General features: G+C 40.9%; 1 protein-coding gene across 1 annotated transcript in view; it reads left to right on the top strand.

Moving 5' to 3' along the window:
* Positions 1–16,640, top strand: part of ZNF106 (zinc finger protein 106) — a 60,744-nt gene that overhangs the window by 32,974 nt on the left and 11,130 nt on the right. The window contains exons 6-15 of the mRNA XM_056134265.1: positions 257–887; positions 2,113–2,182; positions 5,170–5,324; positions 5,407–5,467; positions 6,294–6,617; positions 9,412–10,192; positions 10,919–10,974; positions 11,608–11,753; positions 13,770–13,904; positions 15,652–15,768. Coding sequence (XP_055990240.1) covers positions 257–887; positions 2,113–2,182; positions 5,170–5,324; positions 5,407–5,467; positions 6,294–6,617; positions 9,412–10,192; positions 10,919–10,974; positions 11,608–11,753; positions 13,770–13,904; positions 15,652–15,768 — 2,476 coding nt within the window. The remainder of the gene's footprint in view (positions 1–256; positions 888–2,112; positions 2,183–5,169; positions 5,325–5,406; positions 5,468–6,293; positions 6,618–9,411; positions 10,193–10,918; positions 10,975–11,607; positions 11,754–13,769; positions 13,905–15,651; positions 15,769–16,640) is intronic.

The following is a 16,640-nucleotide window of genomic DNA, read 5'->3' as shown; positions in this document are numbered from 1 at the left end:
GATAAACCGTTAAAGAGCTGTTCACAATTGGGTTTCAGTCATACAATGTTCCAACAGCCATCCCTACACCAGTGTACATTTCCTACCACCAATGTCTCCAGTATCCTGCCCGTCTGGAACTTTCAATAGACTGTGAAATCCTTGAGGACAAAAACCACCCTAGTTATGTTAATGGCCTCAGTGTTTAACATAGTCTGGCACTAAAAATGCCCTCTGCCCCCAGCCATGTCCATTTTATGAATTTTCTTTCTTTTAGGTTTGGCATAGAAATGGTTCCTTTGGTCCAGAATGAACAAGAGGGCTTGGATTTAGACGGAGAGCCCGATCTGTCCAGTCTGGAAGGGTTCCAGTGGGAAAGTGTTTCCGTTTCTTCTTCATCCCCTGGGCTGGCAAGGAAACGCAGCCTTTCTGAGAGCAGTGTGATCATGGACAGGACTCCTTCCGTGTTTGGCTTCTTCAGTGAGGAAGGCACAGGCAAAGAAAATGAGCCCCAGGAAATCCTTTCACCTCCTAATTCACTGAGGTCTACACAGAACCAGAAAGTGACCCTGGGACTTAAGCAGGAAGCCACGCCTCTGTCTACCTCCTTGATAATGGGTGAAGGAACTGAAAATGTCACTGCCAGGAGGCGGCATAGTACCCAGTTCTCCGACCACACAGCCCCTGTGATGCAGTTAGCCAAACACCCCAGCAGCCAAAAGAGTACACCCCCACCTGAGAACCAGAACACCCAGGAGAGCAATGGAGAAGGAAGCTCGTTATCGTCCACTGTATCCTCAGCCCTTGCGATCTCCAGTTTGGCAGATGCTGCGACAGATAGCAGCTGCACCTCTGGTGCTGAGCAAAACGACGGCCAGAGTGTTAGAAAGAAACGAAGAGCCACTGGGGTGAGTGACTCCCTGTGCTTTCTGTAAGGCACTTTGTGTGGTGCCCACACCATACGAAAAATTTGTCTTGACTTTTTTTGGGCTTTAACTTTTAAGTTTTTTCCTTGGGTATCTGGGGCTGTGGCTCTCACTACTTTGGAATACATGATTTGTGAGGCTCCGCCCTTACGATCAGAGCCTTGTTCTGCTGGTTTCTTTCACTGAGTAATTCTACCAAGTCAGATGTAATTGAATATGAATGTGCAAGGAAAATATGAAGTCATCTCTAAACCTAGTCTCCATGCCAGTGATTCTTTTTTTAATCACCTGACCATGGAGTATCCCACAGCTTCAGCTGTAACTTGATCTGTTTTCATGATGCAGATCTGGAAAGCTACCAAGGAAAAGTCTTAGAATTGCATTTGGAGGGCATATATGCCTGTTCGACCCAGGACAGATGACCGTAGCAATGCAGTGATTTTAATACTGCTACAGTACATCCATGTGAGCTTATTAGTCTTAAATTTTTTATTTATTTTATTTTTCATCTCTGTTGCATTAACTTTTGTATTTTACTCAGGATCCATTCTTTCACTGATAGGTGTCTTCACTAGCATCTCTGTTGCTGCCATTGTTCAACTTTTTCTGGAACCCTTTCTGAAGAGAAATACAGTCCAGAAGCAGGCAATTTTGAGAAGATGGGCCTTTTCCATCATGAACTGAGCCAGTGTAACCGTAGTTAAGTGCATAGGTTGTACATCTAGGTTTAAATTCTAACTTTCTTCCTTTGACTCCGGAATAGTCAAGCAAGAGATTCTTCCATGATAAAGTTAATCTCTTGGGGCTTGTCTGTTAGATTATTCAGTTCATGATTGTAAAGATTTTCTTGCTGAAATTTCAAGTAAAAACCATGCTAAGATGAAATTGTGTACATTATTACTATTTTTTTTCCAGACTTCTGTTTATACTTTGCTTTACCAAGATGTAATGTTTTGCCTAATCATCTTGGACTTTCCCATTTCTATGATGCTAGAAAGGTACTTCACCTTAGATTTTTTTTTTTTAAATCCAGTTCAGTCAACTAATGTTTCAGTTTGGACCATGTATAAAACTTTCATTATCCTATTAGAAATAGTAGCAACAATGAAGACTAATACATGATTATCTTAGAATTGACCTTTTTTTGTTTTCTCTGGATAATTATCTTCATATATTTATTATTGCTCAATTTTCTGTATCTCCTCAGGATGGATCTTCTCCTGAACTTCCAAGTCTAGAGAGAAAAAATAAAAGAAGGAAAATTAAAGGAAAGAAAGGTACAGTGTAGAATATTTTGGCAGAAAAAAAATAATTAGCAATGCAAAGCAACTTGGCATAGCATAACGTGGTTATCAAACACTGATTTTCAATTTATTAATATCTTTGTTGTCCTAAAGGTATATGAAAGTTTGATTTCTTATGACATTCAGTTGCTGTATAGAAGAATGATATCTTTAAACTAAATGTTAATATAAATCTTGAACAGATTCATGGTGTGTGAAGCCAGAGTGTCTCATTGGACTTCTTTCCAGTGTGTTGAAGAGGAAGAGATAATTGTATTATCTTTCCTGGTCTTACTATTTTTCTTGTTTTCCATTTTGAGGCATCTTGGTTGCTTTACTCATGTGAATTAAGAAGAAAAGTGATTTAGTGTGCTTCAGTTTAAGGGCCATTACAGAATATGATGAGCCTTGGGTGATTGGATCTAGTACATAAGAGTCAGGAAGTACAATTTCTGGTTGGGGCAGCTATGTAGATGATGGTTAACATTTGTAGAACTAGAAAATTTCATAGAGCTTTAGTATAGAGGAAGACAATCTTTACTTGGGGAGAGGGTCGGGTAGAGGTTGGATTTCTTTGAGTTAAAGGAACTTGGAGATAACCACCGCTAGAGGTACTATATTGGTGGTTGGCAATACGGGTCTGGAGTTTGGTGGTAAGACCTTGGTGTACTGAATGGGAAAGAGATAATGATGATAAAAACATACACATAATAGGATGTTTGTTCAAAAAACGAATATGAAACCCTCAGCAGCTCTCTCTCACCACCTGCTCACCCTCTGTGTTTGGTGGTCTTGTGTCACTTCCCCGACCCCAGGGTTGCAGATGGCAATGGGTGGACAAAGGAGGAAACAAGGGCCAGGCTGGGTGGTGTCAGTTGCAGTTTAATCAAATCCTGTCTTCATTCCTCTTCCTCATTTTCTTCTCCAATCCCCTTCATCATCCTCTTTGATTCTGCTCTTTCATACTTCTCCTGGATTCTCCTGATTCTCTCTCTCCATTTTACTTCATTCTCTTCCTCCCGATTCTCCCCTTGCCCACTCTTACAGTCTTAGTTATATCCCAAAGCATGAGGGGTTGGGGATTACACATAGGTGTGGTCATACAGTCAACAGATGTAAAGTCCTTCCCTCAGGGCAAGCTTCTTCTAGGACAAACTCTCATTCAGCAAGATGACCCACACAAGGGCAAAATACCATCTATGGGTGTGTTTCTCCCTTCCTTAGTCCAGCGAACATATAAACATTCACAATATTAGTCATTTTGTATGGACACAGTAAGAGTTATATTAAGCTTACAGGATGGCTCTCCTGGGGGCATCTTGCTATAGATCTCAGACAGTGCTCAGGCCAGAATAGTCTTTTCTTAAAGCCTCTCAGTGTCCTAATCTAGTTGGTACTTTTTGGATCATGAAAGAATTTGTCCATGATCATGTTTTTAACTTGTAGTTAAGTATTGTGGTGCTTTGGCCTGGCCTGTGTCCGTGCCAGAGTAGCTAACAGCCTGCCCTGGGTCCATCCAGTCCCTCATCAGGATCCCGCTTTTGGTGTGCTTGAAACTAAGGGTAGCTGAGGCTTAAGTCGAGAAAACAGATGACCAGGATTGAATATTATTAAGAGTCAATTAACTCCCAAGTTACGAAGCATAGCATTAACTGTCTTCCTGTGTCTGTACATGAAGGATATTTCTCTGAAGTAAAAGGAGATAAGGAGACTAGAAAGGCAATATTTCACTTATGAATACAATCCACTGTCCTTAGAAGGATCTGACCTTACAAGTTAACAGAGTCTGATTAGGGGATACAGGTGATTGACCAGTTGGGGAAGCAGAGAACAAAGAAAGAGGTTACAGATAAACAAAGGAATGGGAGTGCCTCAGGTGTACTGTGACGGGTATTACTCAGTAAACCTAAATTCCCTGCAGCCAGGAGAAAGGACAAACCAGTGTTAAGCCTAAAATGTTTAGATCTATATTCCAATAAACATAGAAGAATGGGGTCCACTGTGATGGGTAATACTCAATAAACCTAAACTCCCTGTGGCAAGGGAGAAAGGACAAACCAATGTTATCCTACAGTAAGATGTTTATTTTAAAGTAACTTAAGTGTAGTTTTTAAAGGCAACATACATGTGTTTTTATATATTTTTTGTTTTTTTTTCGGGGGGGTGGGGGGATGGAGGACATACCCGGAGATGCACAGGGATTACTCCTGGCTCTGCACTCAGAAATTACTCTTGGTGGGGCTCAGGGGACTGATGCCAGAGATCGAACCTGGGTTAGCTGATTGCAAGGCAAATGCTCTACCCACAGTGCTATATCACTCTGACCCTAAAAGCTGTATTTTCCCCCCAGAAAGCCTGCACTAATAAGGAGAACAATTTTTGTTTGTTTGGGGCCCACACCTAGCAATCTCAGTGCTCAGGGCTTTCTTCTGGCTCTGTGCTCACGGGGACCGTATGTGGTGATGGGCTCAAACGTGGGTTGACTCCGATGTGCAAGTCAGGTGCCCTATCTCCTATATTATTTCTCTTGCCCCAAGGAGAACAATTTTAAATGAACAGACTAAAGATATATTTTGGGATGAGAGTGTAAGCACTTTAGATAATGGGGTCTAATCTAAGCAAAAACCTTGGTTGTGGATGGTGGTAGGTAAAGGAAGAATAGGAAATGAAGCTGAGAAGAGTTGATTGATCTGGGACAAAGATTTTTCTTGGCTGGGTTGGTGGTGGAGGATGGTGATTAGGTACAGTGGTCTCTTAGTGGGAAACACTTTACCTCTAGCTTACCAGTTCTCTGCTTTTGGTTTCTAGCTCTCATCATGTTGGGTTTAACTGTGTGGTTTGTGAAACTAGATGAGTTTCCAGTGACTTCATGGGGAAAAATAAAATCTTAGATCATTCAAATAGTCCCATTTTTTCTGAGCAACTGACTTAATAAAGAGAAGTCTATGGTAATAAACTGAGCCTTGTGATTTTTTTGACAGAACGTTCTCAGGTTGACCAGCTGCTGAATATTTCTTTAAGGGAGGAAGAACTAAGCAAATCACTGCAGTGCATGGATAACAATCTCCTGCAAGCTCGTGCAGCGCTTCAAACAGCTTATGTTGAAGTTCAGAGGCTACTTATGCTTAAGCAGCAGGTAAAGTTTATGGAACAGTGAATGAAAATGAATTATCTCTGAAGTTGAGTTCCAAGTATTTAATTGAATGCTTTATTTTCAGATAACTATGGAGATGAGTGCACTGAGGACCCATAGAATACAGATTCTACAGGGATTACAAGGTATTTGGAAAGAATTGGATGAATTGGACCCTCTAATTTAATTTTTTTGTTCTCTAGGGCAATTAAATGAATGGAAGGACATATGTTTTATATATATATATACATATATATTATATATATTCTTAAAATGCTGAAGATAGTACATTACTAAAAAAGCCTTGGTTAGAAATCAAAAGATATGGTTCTTTTTTGTTTTTGTTTTTGGGACCAGCCACACCCCGTTGTATTCAGGACTTGCTTCTGGTTTTGCGCTCAGGGATCACTTTTGGACCAAGGGCTCAGGGGACCATCTGGGGTGCAGGGAGTCCAACCTGGGGTGGTCATGTTTAAGGCAAGTGCTTAGCCATTCTACTATCTCTCTGGCCCCATGGTTTAAATCTTGACTTTTCCATTAGTACTCATATATGACTTTGGATAAATAACTTAAAATCTGAACAGTTGAAATGTTAATGCATGTTTTATCTATATCCTTCTTGATTGTATGACATGCTATTTTGAAAAAACAAAACAAAAAACATGGGATTCTAAAATTCTAGTGTAAATTTTAAAAACATGCTTTAGGGCCAGATAGTAGGACAGCTATAGGGCACTTGCCTAGCATGCACCAACTAGGTTTTATCCTAGCATTATATATGGTTCCCTGAGCCCCTCCAGGAGTGATTCCTGAGTGCAGAGCCAGGAGTGAGCCCTGAGCACGGCTGGGTGTGGCCCCAAAATAACAAAATTTTTTAAAAAATGTATATTTTATATGTGTGTGTGTTTATACCCATTAAAATTGACCTTTTAAGTAACATTTTTCATTGTATATGTGTGTTTCCCATTTTAGAAACATATGAACCTTCTGAGCGCCCAGACCAGGTTGTTTGTAGTCTTCCACGAGAACAAAGAAGCAGTAGATCTCAGACATCTGCCGATACCGCCTTGCTGCCTTCTCCCTTTTTTCCTGTTTTTCTGGATTCTCCATCATCCACTGGAGTCCCTCTCCAAGTCACTGCATCTCCTACTTTCCAAGTCCACGGTAGCCTTCCTGCACCAGACTCCTCGGTTCAGATTAAACAAGAGCCCATGTCTCCTGAACACAGCGAGAATGTGAATGTTATGTCACAAGACTCTGCTTGCACTGAGTCCAAGGAATTACTGCAAGCTAATAGTATGTAAACTTTTCTCTGAGTTAAGGGCAACCCTGTAGTGAATCTGGGGCGATTTGATATCAATGATGTAATGTCATACTTCCCCATTAAAGTTCAAGTTACTACAATTAATTTTTCTTGAAATTTCCTTCATTCAAGGTAAAGGTAAAGGTAAAGGCCCTCCCGTTGATCGTCGATTTGCTCGAGCGGGCCCAGTAACGTCTCTGTTGGAGACTTTGTTTTTACTGTGTCTGGCATATCGAATACTCTCGGTAGCTTGCCGGGCTCTCCAAGAGGGGCGGAGGAATCGAACTCGGGTCGGCCATGTTGGCCGCGTGTAAGGCGAACGCCCTACCCGCTGTGCTACTATTTAATTATCAATAACTTTTTTTTAACCTATAATTTCTAAATTGGCTTTGTATTTGTTCCTGAAAGTTTTCACTTATTGGGATTGATTTAGAATCAGTTTGTTTTTGTGAGATATATGGGTTCAGTTTTCTAGACAAGGTATATCATTCATGTCTTCTGAGTTTCTTTTGCTGATATAGGATTTATTATGTAAGCCTGAAAGATAGGATGCTCTGCAGAGGGAATTTTGGGGTTTAGAATCATTGAATAGGAACTTGGATGGTTTTGAAAAATGGCCAGGATCTTTACCCTTTTCATAAAATTACATTCATCTGCTTACCATTTGAAAATAACTTCAAATGGTAATTTAAATAGATTTTTTTTTTTTTTTTTGCTCTTTGGGTCACACCTGGTGATGCTAAGGGGTACCCCTGACTCTGCACTTCTGCACTCAGGAATTACTCCTAGCGGTTCTTGAGGGACTATATGGGATGCTTTGGATCAAAACTGGATCAGCTTTGTACAAGGCAAATGCCTTACCCACTGTACTATTGCTCCAGCTCCAGAAATGCTATTTCAAGTCTGGAAGTTGCCCACAATGGTGCTATATTGATAAGTAATGTTTGCAAACTTAGAGTTATTTCTTTTTTGGAGTCTTTTTCGGTCACACCCGGTGATTCTCAGGGGTTACTCCTGGCTCTGCACTCAGGAATTACTCCTGGCAGTGCTCAGGGGACCATATGGGATGCTGGGGGATTGAACCCAGGTAGGCCATGTGCAATGCAAATGCCCTAACTCACTGTACTATTGCTCTGGCCCCATTTGGGTGATTTCTTATACAAAAACCAAATGTGAAGACTTATCCTAGATTTGACTACCTGTTGCAATTCTAAATAGTTATATCAAATGTATATTACCTTTCCTAATGAATTTTGTTATTTTTCTGTGGATAATATCTAATATTTTTAAAAAAGTAGTCAAATATTATATAGTACTCTTAACGCTCATTTTAGAAAGTAGCTTTTATCAGATTTCTTTTACCAGTTGCAAAAGTAGTTCCTATTTATTGTAAGAAATGGGTGAACTATAAAAGTAGAGGTATGCTACTTTGATATATATTATTTAAATCTTATATCATGGATGTTTATGTGTTTACATGTGGATTTAAACAGAGGTCATATTTGTCTGATCTTTGAATTTAAAGGTCTTTTTATTTTTAAGTATTCTGTATGTCACTACATTGTATATATCTTTGAATATGTCTGATTGTTTCATGAGTTAAAAATCCTAGACATGAAATAACGAACTCTAAGAAAATAGATGTTGTCGTTGTTGTCACTGCTGCTGTTGCTGGGGGGTGGAGGTGGACTTGTTTCCATGTGGGAAGTACACACTGTGCGCTGGGGTTGCAATGCTGTGGGGCACACACTGGTGTGCTAGGGATTGCCTTAGTTTTGGGGCTCACACACCCTATTGCTGTACCCTGGGGTTGCATACTTTATGGTGGTGCTGGGTATGGGGGGCATATTTCATACTCTGTTGCGCCAAGGGTCACACACTTTCTTGTGGTACAGGGGGTCAGAATTGTGGCACTGAAGGTTGCAGCTAGCATTGCACGGGATCACACTTGCTACTATGGGGTGGTGCTGAGTATCAAAATCAGGGTCTGATGCATGTAGGTCAGCAGCTTTACCACTGAGACACAAGTGGCCCCAGAAAAAAAGCTTTTTTCTTTTTAAAAAAAATAGTTAAAGTTAATGTGTATACAATGGTATTGACATTGATGACTTGTATTTTTAAGTCAGCTGACTTCTTATTAGTCATTAGTAGCACTGTAGCACTGTCCTCCCATTATTCATCAATTTGCTCGAGCGGGGACCAGTAACGTCTCCATTATGAGACTTGTTACTGTTTTTGGCATATCAAATACATCACATCATGGGGAGCTTGCCAGGCTCTGCTTGTGGGCAGGATACTCTCGGTAGCTTGCCGGGCTCTCTGAGAGGGGTGGAGGAATTGAACTCAGATAGCAAATGCCCTACCCGCTGTGCTATCGCTCCAGCCATTAGTATTTAGCTAAATTGGATATACAGGCAAATCCATTTGAAAACTTAAGAGAAATAAAAGAGAAAACACTTCAGTTAAGAAGATACTTAAGTATATACTAAGACTTAAACACAATGTTAAATATGTGGACATTCAAACAAGAAAGAAACAATCTACCCATAAGGAGCTTTCACAAGATATCATTTGTGAGATTAGGGCAAGTGCTGTCATAGATGTGTATGTAGGTTATGGGATACTAATGGGTGAGATAATAATGGTCATAGCCATAGTTTGCTTAGCATACAGTAGTGCCATTTTAGGGTGGAGATTCAATCAGTGATAAATGATTGCAGTTTATGACTAAAAAAATAGCAGACACAATAAAAGATTCAATAAATAATTTTTTTCTTCTCAATTCAGGAGAGACCACTGAGAGTGGTCCAGTTTTTCCAATCATCACTGCAACATTGCATTTATCAGAGCTAAGGGAAAATTTCCATGATCCTAGCCAAGAACTAAAGCTTTCCATGGAGCAGAGGCATACCAGAAACAAAGAAAATGTACCCTCTTCCCAGTCAACTGGTCTACCTAGCATAATTAAAGGAAGTGAAGAGCCAATCAAAGGCAACAGCGGGTCTGAAGCTTGTACCAGTTCTTTTCCGAGATTGTCCTTTCCTTCAGAAACCCCTTTAGAGAAGGAACCCCATTCTCCAGCTGACCAGCTTGAACAGCAGGCAGAATCCACTCTGACTTCAGCTGAACCTAAGGGAAATAAGAAAAAGAAGAAACTTAGGAAGAAGAAAAGTCTGCGAGCTGCCCATGTTCCTGAGAACAGTGACACTGAGCAGGATATATTCACTGCTAAACCTGTAAGGAAAGTAAAAACTGGAAAGTCAACCAAAGGGGGGAAAGTAACCACCTCCACCTGGGAAGATAGCAGAACTGGCCCAGAACAAGAGAGTATCCGGGATGAGCCAGATAGTGACTCGTCCCTGGAAGTCCTAGAAATTCCCAATCCTCCATTTGTAGTAGTAGACATTGATTCTTGTGAATCGGGAGAAGAGAAACCAGACAGTCCATCTAAAAAGGATATTTGGCACTCCACAGAGCAGCACTCCTTAGAGCCGTCTCGTTCTGGTTGTGATGAAGTTAGCTCTACCAGTGAGATTGTGACGCACAATAAAGATGGCATTCCTGTAAGGTAAGTTTGTTGGATTCTTTCAGAATTGTCTCTTTAAAAATAGTCTTTTTTTTTTTTTTGTATTTCAAGTGCAATTTTTATTTAAAATTGTTTTACTTTTGACTGTTGGGACACAGCTGGTGGTGCTCAAAGCTTATTCCTGGCTCTGAGCTCGGGGATTGCTCCTGGCAGGCTCAGGGAATCATATGGGTACTGGGGATCAAACCCAGGTCAACTACAATCAAGGCAAGAAGCTTACCCATTGTACTATCACTCTGGCCCCTTAAAAAATCATCAGTTTTAAAAGAAATCATATTTGTATGAAAGCAGTAGGGATTGTGTTTACAGTAGATTGGACCTTGGTTGACAGTGGGGATTCTATTTTCTCATTTATGTTGTAAATATTTATTATACTTTATTTCCTCTTATAATTTCAGAAAAAAAACCTCATTTTTATTTTATGGGGGTGGGTTTGGTGACACAACCAGCAATGTTTGGGGCTTACTCCTGGCTCTGTACTCAAGCATTATTCTTGGAGGTGCTCAGCTAACTGACTATATGTGGTGCCGGGGATCAAACCCTAGTAATCCCAAGTAGGACAAGCATCTCAGCCTCTGTATTATCTGTCTGGAAAAAACTGCTCTCCTATCATCATTGCTGCTTTGCCATTTGACTAGAACAATGTTTTGACAGGAAGAGTTTCACTTAAATTCACACCCATGCTAAAATATTTCTTTCATTTTGTAGTGTGGCAGAAACTCAGACTGTCATCTCCTCCATGAAAGGATCAAAGAATTCTTCAGGTATTTGGCCATTCAGTATGCCAAACACAGTAACAACAAAGTCTCCAATGAAGACATTATTGGACCTACTCGAGCAAATCGATGAACAACGGGAGGACAGTGACAGTGACAGTTTTTAAATTGGTCATAAGGGAAAAAGGCTTGTAAATAAATACTAAAGCCAAAGTTTAAATCTACTTAAGTGTACCTATAAAGTGAGAGGGTGGGGTTATCACCCAGGGTTTTCCCCTAAATTTTGAAATAATGAACTTTTTGAAAAGATCAGTCCCATCTTCCTTGTCTGTATAGCTCATTAGTATTAAGGTTTCATTGGGTCAGGGGGAGTTTGAAAGAACTGCTTAAAGAGTAAAGACTCAACAACATAGCTGGTGTTAGAAGAGACTAGATATGGAGAGATACTTGCTCCTTTTATATGTCACTCAAAAAGCCATTACATGAGTGATTGTCATTTTCCTAAATGAAAGGCCTTCTGTTTTGAGTCTTCACAGTGGAGATCATGAATGAAAAACATATTTTGTTGAAAGTAACTAAGGAGAAACTAAGAATCACCAGGTCCTGGAATGGTCTTAAACTTTTGAGCATCTTTTCACAATGCCCAAAGACATGTCTCTGAAAGCTATTATTGTTTTCTAGAAATTTCTTCCGAACCAGGAGATGATGATGAACCCACTGAAGGGAGTTTTGAGGGGCACCAGGCTGCAGTGAATGCAATTCAGATATTCGGGAGCTTATTGTATACTTGCTCAGCAGATAAGACGGTCCGGGCTTATAATCTGGTGGTAAGTTGATATCGCAATTTAGAAAACTTTCGATAGTAGTAGGTTTTAGAAACTCCAACATGCTCTCTAAGAGCAGTTGGAAGTTTGCTGTTCAGAGATAGTCTAAAGGTAGACTTTAGATTGACTTCATAGTCTCTCAATTCAGGATGATCTGATGCAGATATAATTTCTTCCTCACTCTCCCTTTGATATGTTATTCCAAAAACTAATACTTCTTCTCATTGAACAGACACTAGGAGCCATTGAGTTTCCTTTTCCCGTTCACCAAAATATGGTCCAGTGCCTTAATTCTTGGGCTAAGGAGATGAGATTCCAGCAATAAATGTGACATGCTCAGGATCTCAGCTGTAGTGCTGGTAATGAGGTCACTAACTCAACTAGTACCCAACAGAAAAGAGATGGGAAAATGGAGAGGTGTTGGAGCTGGTCCCAAGTTGTTCAAGTGGGTAGCTTGTTCCACTTCCCCACACTTAATATAGCCTGCTAATGGTTTCTCTGAAACTACTCAGAGTGCACTTTCTGAAATTTTAATTTTGGTGTATAAAATCCCACTGATTGTGTTAGGCAACGCTCATAGTCAAGAAACTTCAGGAACATTATATAGGTCCAAAGAAACACCATGAAGGTATTTGGAATTGTTGAAGGCTCTGAGAAGGTGAGACTGAGGAGTGGTTTGATAGTGGAACAGGAAAATGTTTACTGGGGCTGTAATGATAGTATACAGCAGGTGGGGCATTTGTCCTGCATTTGGATTTGATCCCCAGCACCACACACAGCTTCCTGACCCCTTACAGGAGTAACCCCTGAGCTTAGAGGCAGCAGTAAGCCCTGTGCCACTACTGGGGGGTGTGGCCCCCCATTTTTTTTTTTTAAGTTTTCTCTGGGCAGCTGGTGCCCAGAGTAGTTAGCCTTCAGTATGCCTGAGGAAGTAAAGTAGTGGTAGCAGAAAGTAAGAGTCTAAAATCTGGGGGATTGACTATAACTTGAAATTGCAAACTAAATGTATATCATGTAGATACTAAATGTTAGTGCCATACAGAGATAATATTTAGAATGTTTTTTATAAAACCACACTTGATCCACTAAGCTCTGTGATGGTTCCTTTGATGGGTTTGGGGCATTAGGGAACAGTCCCACAGACAACTGATTCAAGGCAAGATCTAAACTGGATGATTAGCTACAGTATATGTTAGCTGTGTTTGGTGCTTTATATGTTTGAGAGGGTTGGTCTTAGCCAATAGTTGAAATTTGATAGAATAGTGAATCTCCCAAAGTATTTTTCGGGATGACTCAGCTAACAACATAATTGTAGGTATGTCAGTACATGTGACTGAGCAGATAGTTACTGAACACTTGTGTGCAGGCACTGAGGACACAATAATAAACAGGTTTTAGCTTTTTTGTTTTGTTTTGTTTTGTTTTGGGGCCACACCCACCGCTTACTCCTGGCTCTGCACTCTAATGAAATTAGTCCTGGTGGTGTGCTTGGGGGACCATATGGGATGCTGGGGATTGAGCTGAGGTCACCATGTGCAAGACAAGTGCCCTCCCCACTGTACTATCGCTCCAGCCCTAGCATCTTTTTTTTTTTTTTTGAAGGGGGAGGGGGCCCACACCCGGCAGTACACTGGGGTTATTCCTGGCTCTGCGCTCAGGGGACCATATGGGATGCTGGGAATCAAACCCAGGTTGGCTGTGCAAGGCAAGTTCCCTCCCTGCTGTGCTTTTTTTTTTTTTTTTTGGCTTTTTGAGTCACACCTGGAAATGCTCAGGGGTTAACTCCTGGCTTTGCACTCAGGAATTAACTCCTGGCTGTGCTCAGGGGACCATATGGGATGCTGGGAATCGAACCCGGATCAGCTGCATGCAAGGCAAACGGCCTACCTGCTGTGCTATTTCTCCAGCCCCCCAAAATCTTTATTTGTTTGTGTGTGTTTGTTTGTTACATGTGTGGAGGACACACTTAAGCTATTTCTTTTCTGTTTCCATTGTAATCTGATTTGTGTTTGACTTTAGAACCGGAAGTGTATTGGTGTCTTTGAGGGCCATACCTCCAAAGTGAACTGCCTCCTGGTTACTCAGACTTCTGGGAAGAATGCTGTCCTTTTCACGGGTTCCAGTGATCATACTATTCGCTGCTATAATGTGAAGGTTGGTGGGTCCAGATAAAATGATATTTTGAACTGGTTCCAACTGCATTTGTACTGTGGTGTGAAGAAACAACTGTCCTCTTTCTTGTTTTGCTTTTGGACTGATTTTAACACACACAATTCTTGGTAGATAGGGAGATTTAGATCTGATCCTTGTTTGCCTCTCTTCTTCACTTTAGGGCTGGAGCGATAGCACAGCGGGTAGGGCGTTCGCCTTACAAGCGGCCAACAAGGCCGACCCGAGTTCGATTCCTCCGCCCCTCTCGGGGAGCCCGGCAAGCTACCGAGAGTATTCGATATGCCAGACACAGTAACAACAAAGTCTCCAATGGAGGCGTTACTGGGCACACTCCAGCAAATCGACGATCAACGGGAGGGCCTTTACCTTTACCTTTACCTTCACTTTAGGACTTTGGGCTATTTATTACTAATGTGCTCACGTGATTATTTCTGTAGGCTGTTGCAGCAAAAACACAGGGAAGGGAAAGAAAAACCTGAGAGAAAAATCAGTGAATCCAAAAATTAGTTCTTTGAAAAGATAAACGAAATAAGCCCCTTGCTAAATTGATATTCAAAAAGAAAAGAGACACATTTGCAATGTCCAGGAGGAAAGAACCAGATAGTAGCAGTAATCTTGTTGTGGTAAAATAACAGAAACAATGTATGTCAACTGGCAAATGGGTGTATATAAAAACAAATGTGGGACATAAAAGTCGGGAACAGTAAGAAGAACAAGCTGTTGGTACTTGTAGCGTCATGAAGGGGTGTGGAAGACTGCATTTCAGAAATGTTCTCAAGCTCTGGTAGTTCACATGACTACACTTGACCAAACTTAAAGTATTTTATGGTGAATTTTATTACATGAAAGTTACTCTTCAGCAAAGTTATTTAAGAAATGTAAACATATTCTGTCAAAATAATTTTTTAAAATCTCTTTGTTGTTGTTTTATGCCTAGTTAATTCCTAAGCGGCAATTTTTTTGCTTCTTCAGTTTCTTCTGTGGTATCCTTTTATTCTGTGCAGCCCTCCTCTTCAGGTTCAGGAATACTCTGTATTTTTTTTTTTTTTTAGTCAGGTTCATATCAGTGCGACAGGGAGAACTCATATGGGAGTTAAGCCACCAATAAGCCCTGTCAGTTCTATGGTGCTTGTTGGGCGTTTGTTCCCCTTGATATGTTCAATGACCAGAGAATTTCCATCTAAACCCATACTTTCAGCATTACTTGCTATATTTGAGAGCTTCTTATTCTCTATAGCTTGAGGGTCTTTTAGCACATATTTCAAAAGAGAAATATATATACATTTGTAGGGACTATCATACATATATATCATATATGATGTATGTATATAGTAGCACTGTAGCACTGTCCTCCCATTGTTCATCCATTTGCTTGAGTGGGCACCAGTAACTTCTCCAGTATGAGACTTGTTACTGTTTTTGGCATATCGAATACGTCATGGGGAGCTTGCTAGGCTTTGCTGTGCAGGCGGGATACTCTTGGTAGCTTGCCGGGCTCTCTGAGGCGGCGGAGGAATTGAACCTGGGTGGGCTTCGTGCAAAGCAAACGCCCTACCCGCTGTGCTATTGCTCAGCCCATGTATATAGTAGTTTCTACAAATCAGAGAATTAGAGAATGCTGCGGTTTCTTCCTCTTGAACATCATTTCATACTCTGCTACCAAGAGACTTGTGTTCATATTTGATTTGCCGCTAGTGCCTGCTACTGATGTGTTGTATATTTCCACCAGACTCGAGAGTGTGTGGAGCAGTTACAGCTGGAAGACCGGGTTCTCTGCCTCCACAGTAGGTGGCGAATTCTCTTTGCTGGACTGGCAAATGGCACTGTGGTCACCTTCAACATAAAGGTTAGTGCTAGAGGAGAAATGGCTGAATTTCCATGCCACATGAGAAAAGTATGTGTGTAGAGAGGGAAGAGAAGTACAAGTAGACATTTCCTGTTTCCTGATGTGAGGAAGCAAGAATTAGCCAATATTCAAGAAACTTACCCTCTGATGGAAGTGAAACAAATTCCTAAATTCTGTCTGCTCAGGCCCAAGTGTGTCAGGATCAAATGTAAATGCTACCAAAGTAAACCAAGTCTGACAGTTAGGGGACAAATAAGGAGTCATAGGTTAAACTTGTCTGTCTCATTTTTAGAATGACACTATGAAAGATGAGCTTAAAAATCCTTTGACTTTGGTGTGGTTTGGAACTGGCTAAGGGTTTCATGAGGGAAGCCTGGCAGTAAAGTGAGCTGAGTTTAAAGTTTGCTTTCAGGACAAGTAGTCTCATTCTTTCCTAACCTAAATAGAAATTAGTTTGTTGGACAAACCTTCATGGATCATCTATTATGTTCTAGGCCCAGAATAAGGCTAGTAGTTCATGGCAGACCGTGCCCTGTGAGAGGTCAGCCTGGGCTTCTTATATGCAGATATGCACTCCAACTCGTTATCTGCCCCTGCCCTGCTTTGTTGTCAGGGAGGCATTTGGGAACTAGTGAAATAATAGTTAACTAGAACGCATATATTTAATGCAGTTATCAAATATACAACGGTGGTTCATATTTTCCTTTTTTTGTTTTTTGTTTTGAGGCCACTCTTGGCTCTGTTCCAGGGGTCACTCTTGGAGGGGCTTTGGAGACCATATGGGGTATTAGGCTTGAACAGGAATCAGCTGTGTGCAATGCCAATGCCTTAACGTCTGTACTACCTACCTCTCCAGTCACACCTGCCACCCT

The sequence above is a fragment of the Sorex fumeus genome, unplaced genomic scaffold (assembly GCF_029834395.1).
Source record: "Sorex fumeus unplaced genomic scaffold, SorFum_2.1 ptg000098l, whole genome shotgun sequence".
In the NCBI taxonomy this organism is placed as follows: domain Eukaryota; kingdom Metazoa; phylum Chordata; class Mammalia; order Eulipotyphla; family Soricidae; genus Sorex; species Sorex fumeus.
The sequence above is the reverse complement of the archived record's forward strand: the minus strand, read 5'-3'. Positions and strand labels throughout refer to the sequence as shown.